Raw genomic sequence first — 7,136 nt, 5'->3', positions numbered from 1 at the left:
TATTTTTATGAAGAAAAATGGTTATCAAAAATGTCTGGGTCCGGCTATTTTAATGTCAATTCTAACTCGCCTATGATTAAAAAAAATAGCAAAATGCCGACAATGCAGGATCCGGATAAAAGTTGGGAAAATGTAATTTTTTCCCTATTAGCGGTAATAACCTAACGCTCTTGTTCTCTTTTAAGAGACTAAGAGCCATCAATAGATATAGAGGCCCATTAGTTGATTTCGGGGGGGGGGGGGGGGATTGTGTCACAAGACCTGTGTGCAAATTGTATTTGTAATTTCAAAAACAAAAATCTTCAAGCAATTGTAATTGCGATTGATCCAACTCTGGTCTGAGTCTAAATTAATTAAAAATTTGATTTAGACTCAGACCAAAACAATTATTGTTGACTATACTGAAATTCTAAAACACAAAGGCAAACTACTATAGCCCTTTGACAATGCTTCTCACAATTTGCTAATACACCAAAATCATACACGCAACGCGTTTATTGTAGGAAGTTGGTCACGTGATAGTTTGCAACAGATTTGACAAAGTAGAACCATCGGATGACAAACAGAAGTCATGATGCCAGGCAACATCCAAATCCACCGCTCCGGATCTGCTTCCAAGCGCGCAACAAAGGAGCAAAAGGTGTAAAGTAATAACCTGGCAGTTTAGCTTTATTGAAAAAACGTATCAAATTATGTTCCACTTTTCTTCAAATGCTGAACATATCTTTGTACAAGTCAACGCCGCTGATAACGGGTAATTGCTTATGGAAATTGTCTTCTCCGTGAATTCTTCGTTTATCTGTGCAACATGCAAAGTAAAGTTAATGAAAAAAAATGTATCGTCTTACATCCTGCAACTCAGGGATGAGCAAGGACCGGTTCTAAACCCTGGCAGTTTGAACCGCGGTTATAAACGTATGCTACAGCAAAATTCTTACCAAAACTTACTCCAATGCAGCTAACTTAGTTAGGTTCAAACTATTGCTCTCAGTTCTCATGAATACAAACATTAGTACACCCCTTGTTCACTGCGGCACATTAGTACACCCCTTGTCCACTGCGGCACATTAGTACACCTCTTGTTCACTGCGGCACATTAGTACACCCCTTGTTCACTGCGGCAGCCTATGCAAAGGTTTGCAACTATTGTAAATGTAACCACCAGACAAAAAACTCTTGCTCGAAATACATCGCAGAAACTACACGCCCCTGGTTGTTGCGTTGTTTATGCAGACTACGAATGACAAGGGGTCAGTTGATTTTAGCAATCCAGGAATGGTAGTGTTAATTAATTGAATTCTTTGCTTGAAATTTAAGTCTAAAAGCGAGGAATTTACTTTCTATTACTTTTCACTTTTAGCTCTACATTGAATGGACGTTGCTCAGTTTCAATTACTTTGCTTTTCAATTCGTTACAAGATCAAACACTATTTATAAGTTGTATGCTCTACATTCCAGAACGAGCTTTTCTCTCTTGTCAACCAGTGTAGAGCACACGATGACAAATGAATTACACCCACCGCTCCGTGCGCCATCGCCCCTATGACAAAAGCAATCGGTTTGTCAGCTGGAACCATCTCTCTCACGTCCGAGACGTCGTCGGTGGAGTAGGAAGTCCCGATGCACTGGCAGCCAGCAGGGAAGTGATCTGTCACTGGACCTTTGATAACCTGGAGAAAGATGAAAATGGCGGATCAATGTATCCCAGCCTGGAGCGTCAACTCTTGAGTGATGATACCACACAATGAACCTTGTCCGATTCCTCTGAGGAATCATCATCCCACTTGGTTACTGTTGAAGACAACACTGAGCAGCTCGGATGAACTCTTCAAGGACCTATCTCAGTTTAGAAGCATCGCTTTGCAGGTTAGACGAGTATGAACCTTAGAAAACACTGGCGTTGCAACCAGGGTTGGACCTCACTGTGAAGCACTCCGGCTACAGAACTGAAGGCTTTGAAAAGGTAGTAAGACCACTCGGCATGTGACAACTCATCAAGTCCTTCAACAGTTTCAACTCAGCAAGTACATTTTAGCTACTATCTACTGTAACTCAGCAAATGAATTTTCATAGAGCATCGGACTTGCTTGGTTATCGCTTGCTAAACTGAATTTACTGACTTATTACACGTCAAGTATCGGCTTGCTCAGTTTTTACTTGCTTAGGTTCATCATATACCAACTTCAGCCACTTGCTGAAATGTTTGCAATGTGCTGAGTTCACAACTGCTGAGTTGTAGGAGACTCGTGGTAGATTTATTGGCAATGTTTCGTAAAGTGTAAAACCGTGCAAAACGCACAACACCATATGTTAGACGCGCTTTGTTTAATTTTGATTGTTACTTACACTTAAAATTAACATTAAAAACTTAAGATTAACCAAGACAGTTGCAATTACAAATGTGTAACTATAAATAACAGCGGAGCTGATATAACTTTTATAATTTGTTTAACAAAATGAGGAATTTCATGGCCGGCTCTCAACCGCGATTGGTTCGCATCTTTGGCCAGGAAGGAAGTTCAACTCACCTTTAACAACTTGACCGGTGCGTCAGTCCCGCGTACGCTTAATTTGTGAAGCAGCTGCACCATCAGGCCGCAGAATCTATCAAACGTTCGAGGTATGCGAGTCTGTGGGTTGATCTCTATTAGTATCTTCTTTGCTGTCTGGATGTACACCTGCGACATGAAGAAATTTAATGACGGGAATTGTTGTGGTAAAAAAATGGTGGTTCACAAACTGAGTACAAGTAGATAACAATTTGAAAATGATGCTGCAAATTTGCAGTGGGTGGAGAAAATAACGCTTTCGAACTATGTGAAAATATTGAACATACTCGACAGAGAGACAATGAAGTGTGAAGTAAGTCACCAATGCAAGTTTCAACGAAACGAACTTTATTGTAACAGAACATTTTTGCTTATAGTAACGCAGCAGTCCGTGTTCAGTAACTGTGAGTGTTTGAGACGGTGCACACTGCACAGCTACCTGTAGCAAGCCTGCTCTGTTCAAAGGGCTGTCCATCAACATAAGGAGACACTGGTGTGTGATGTCCGGCCGGCAACTGCCGATATCACGATTATTCTTGCTCAAAATTGATTTGTGTTTGTCGCAGTTTAAAAGTTCGTAAGATTTCCCAACCTGAATATAAAGATCAAGAATATTTGGACTAAAATTGATGATAAAGGCATCCATCCAGTCAATCAAAACTTTGAAGATGATGATATCAATGGAGGTCGCAAGACTCCTCTCCAAATAGACCCATCTACGTCACTTTGGTGCCAACTGAATCACGAAAATACTTCTTGCCACAGCTCGAGTACGTGCACAGCTATAAATCGTCGCATTTCAGTAGTCTGAGAAACAAAGATTGCTAACTGCCGTAGCTCGAGCGCTCGTGTTGCTAGAATACGTTGATTGCTGAGCTTGGGTAAATATGACAAAAATCAACTATTTAAGTATTACTGCGTGGTACAGACACACCGGCCGGTCATAGAGGCCAGGCAACTAGCTTCTTGCGTAGCGCGTCATCGTTAGCTTACCTTCACCGTCTCCAGGGATGCGTTGACCAGAATAACAATTAATCGCTTTCCATCATCACGCTTGGACAGCTTCCTCTGGAGCTTGAAGCCTCTTTCCTCTTCATCGTCTGCTTGATCCAGCCGACGTTTTCCAGACATTGTCAAAAGTTTCTATCAACACGATTCTACTTGAACACCTTAGCTCTGCACGACGACAACAAGATGAAAGCGGAAGATACGTTCAGCAATTGAAGGCGACGGAAAAATAAGAACAAACGAACGTACAGTGATCATGTTGATTCAACAAACAGCAAATCTTTTGATACCGCTAGGTATCGACAACATTGTCCACACAACCAAGAAGAGTGAACAAGGAAGTGCAACGGCCAAGTACAAAAATACATTAAGATAATATTAAAATAAAATAGACTGTTCATTGTTCAATGAACTAACAACTGCAGCACGATCCAACGACATTCCGCCGGTGAGCATGAACGACGTCATTGGTTGCTGTTGCATAACATCGAGTCCGCATCGCAACTGTCACAATGGACCGCTCATGAACCACCGATGTAGCAACAATGGTGGTTAAGCCTATGCCTTGTGAAAGGGACGGGCACCCGGGATTCGAACCAAAGACTCCTGGACAGGGCGATTAGACAGAGTGCCAGGGGTTCTGGAAGCGTTTAAGATTTTTCTTCTGTTGCGAATCCTCAAAAGTTCTTTAGTTGATTTTGCAGGAGGTTTAGAGGGTGATGTTGGGACTACTTTCTTCGCGTTAGCTCGAGATGATGGCATTCTTTCACGAAGCGAATCAGGAGAACATGGCTTTGCAACCCGGCTAGTGCAAGTGCCAACGCTGGAGTATGTTGGCTTGTTTCTTGGTTCATCCGCTTGAGCGCCATCTTGCCCTTGTGGCTGCACTTCTCTTATCAAATCCATACTCGAAGTAGAAGAAGCGGAAACTACGTCATGATTTAAACTCTTTGTGGATAACGTTGCTGGGGAACGTTCGGCAATGTCAAACTTGTCGATGACGTCTCGTTCCGCCTGAATAAACATGCACGATTAAACCCACACTGTAATACAAGTGTTGGATATACCAGCAGAATATGCATAATACACGCAGAATAGCAAACCCTTCATTAGTTTGCAGTTTAACACACGGGATCCAACAACAAAACATGCTCTGCCAGAGTCCGCATGTAAAATTAAAACTATTGTTGAACAGATGAAGAAACATTTTCAATGCGAAGTTAACTTTGAAGTTAATCACAACTTCTTCGCAAGAAATGATGAGGAATCGGATGAAAGTCAATTTCCCAAGCGTTATTATGTGTTGAAATGATACAAAACCAAACCAAACACCATTCTACGAACTAAATATCCCCATTATTTTATGGTTTGCGATTCAGGAATCTTACGTAATGAAACAGCTCAAGCGTGTAACTAGTACAAGGGAAAGCTTCAGACTATTCTGACCTCAATCATTTTATGCAACACGCTTTGTATTTCCTGTTCGAATTCTTCCAAGACTGTATCTTGCACTTCAGGCCGTGTCCTCGGCCGAGGCCCCTCGATTTCTTTCAACCGTTCACGATGCTCAGCCACCACCTCGTCTAGTCGTGAGTTGGAATGTTCCAACATCTCCGAACAAATGTCTTGCAGCTTGCTTGACTTTTCAACTAAAGATGTTGAATGGTGAAGCAGCATAGTTAGTTTACAAGCTCGTTGGTTGGCACACCCACTAGCTTTATTAGATTTAATGCATACTGTTTTACAATAACTGTTGTTATCAATCGTGGTATTCAAGAATTTCTCTACCAAAGCAGTAAGGTAATAACTACATTCTCTAAGAGTCTAAGTGTACGTAGCAAAATTGTTAAATCTATCTTTTTGTATATGTTCGAAAAAAAAACATTACAGAAAAATAGAATTGCTTAAGTACTCTCTCAGTGCATTGGCCATAAGTGCAGAGGAAAAACATTTGTGGACGTTTTACATTCGATATTTTTAATATCATGCTAAATGCTGTACAGAACTATATGTATACATTACAAATGAATAATAAAGATATGAAAACCCAATTCCAATGATTTATCATCATCATGGGTTGAAAAGAAGCTCTTTTCAGGGTTTCTAGATTAATGCGTCTCACCCCTGTCTTCATGGATGACACCGTCATCGTCAGATTCAGTAGATGCATCATCGCCACTGCTCTCATCACTGCTACTCATAATTAGATCACCATCAATCGACTTGAGTCTCGGCAAGCGGCCCATGAGATCGTCTCTGTATTATGCATACAAACATAGCTGGCCATCTTTTTAAATCCAGGGAAATACAATGAGAATGTTAGGAGGGTAGCGAAGAGATCATTTTATTTTTCATCATTGACAGAATGATAACGATGTTAATAAATGACCGCTGCCTTTGTCATATCATGATATTCTGACATCAGCTTTAAAATCCCTAGATAGAAGTATTTTCTCTAGCAAACGTAGTGAAAAACCTGGGGAAATAATGTTTTCCGATTTCATTGCATTTCTGGTAATAACAATATTGGGTTGAGGTTAGGGATGGGAATTTAGAATATTGGGTCCGGATTTTTAACTGTTAGAACAATTGATGTGAATTTTGAATAATCTTCGGTACATATCTCATTTATTGTTTTAGATTCGTCATTTATTACTAATGGACTGCACGAAAGCAGGCCGACAAATATGCTGCACATTGCATTGGTTGTTTAATGGCAGTTACCAGTTTCCTGAAAAGCTGTGAAAATCTTGTTTAGTTGCAAGCATTTTGGCTAGGCTGCTAGGGTATCAGAGTTATATGACCAGGGATTTCTTTGATCAGTAATTTTAAAGCGTTTAGTTGATATGATTTGCATTTCTTGATTTGTCGAACTCCTGTGATCAACATTTTGAGAGTAGCTGAGAGGTATCCTCAAAGCAGACACGAACAATCACATTTTTCACTTTTAGTCAATTGGAGATATAACATCATTTCATACAAACTAAAGCGATATGCCGCTTTTCAAATTAGAATAAAGAGATTTAGTGAAATTTAAAAATCAAATTAAAATTTCTTCTTGAACCATTGAATAAAAATGTTTGCTCACACAAAATTGACATGCGTCGTGTATCAAACAACCGAACTTTTCAACTTTTGTAAAGCTGCTTAACATCATAGGCCTAATTAATATAAATTTATTATAACTCTCTAACCGAAGCTTATTTGCACGGGAGTGACAAAGAGCAGTGCGAAGGAAAAGAGGAAAATCCGCCAAACTTGGCACACGCTAACTGAACATTCTGCTTAACTTGACCTTTTTCTGGTCCCGGCAAAACGCCTATGCTTTCGTTCGTATATGACTGTAACCGGAGTACGGAGTACATGCATTTCTGGTTCCGACAAAAAAAACTGATTGTGTGTTGAAGAAGTCTACAATATCTGTGCTTGACTAATTATGTTAATCTGCACTTCCAAGGTGGCAATGGATTTGTTGTATTTTGTAACGGTATTAAAACTAAGAAAACTTGCTGTTTAACGCCAATTCCCCAAATAATTAATATTTGATACACGTTTTGAGAAAGTCTTCAGTAGCATTAA

General features: G+C 40.1%; 2 protein-coding genes across 2 annotated transcripts in view; both read right to left on the bottom strand.

Moving 5' to 3' along the window:
• Positions 1 to 259: 259 nt before the first annotated feature.
• On the bottom strand, positions 260 to 3,792 carry LOC145775529 (ribosomal RNA small subunit methyltransferase NEP1-like). Its single transcript, XM_082586825.1, has 5 exons — positions 3,543 to 3,792; positions 2,989 to 3,141; positions 2,529 to 2,678; positions 1,521 to 1,670; positions 260 to 799 (listed from the first exon to the last, which is right to left on the bottom strand). The coding sequence occupies exons 1-5, from the start codon at positions 3,678 to 3,680 to the stop codon at positions 686 to 688; spliced, it is 705 nt and encodes a 234-aa protein (XP_082442951.1). The 5' UTR covers positions 3,681 to 3,792; the 3' UTR covers positions 260 to 685.
• Positions 3,725 to 7,136, bottom strand: part of LOC145775528 (leucine-rich repeat-containing protein 46-like) — a 38,512-nt gene continuing 35,100 nt past the window's right edge. Inside the window, exons 3-5 of the mRNA XM_082586824.1 lie at positions 5,680 to 5,813; positions 5,004 to 5,206; positions 3,725 to 4,571 (exon numbers count right to left, since the gene is read on the bottom strand). Coding sequence (XP_082442950.1) covers positions 4,116 to 4,571; positions 5,004 to 5,206; positions 5,680 to 5,813 — 793 coding nt within the window. The 3' untranslated portion in view covers positions 3,725 to 4,115. The remainder of the gene's footprint in view (positions 4,572 to 5,003; positions 5,207 to 5,679; positions 5,814 to 7,136) is intronic.

Source organism: Aplidium turbinatum, chromosome 8 (assembly GCF_918807975.1).
Source record: "Aplidium turbinatum chromosome 8, kaAplTurb1.1, whole genome shotgun sequence".
NCBI lineage: Eukaryota > Metazoa > Chordata > Ascidiacea > Aplousobranchia > Polyclinidae > Aplidium > Aplidium turbinatum.
This window is presented reverse-complemented; position numbering and strand designations above follow the sequence as displayed.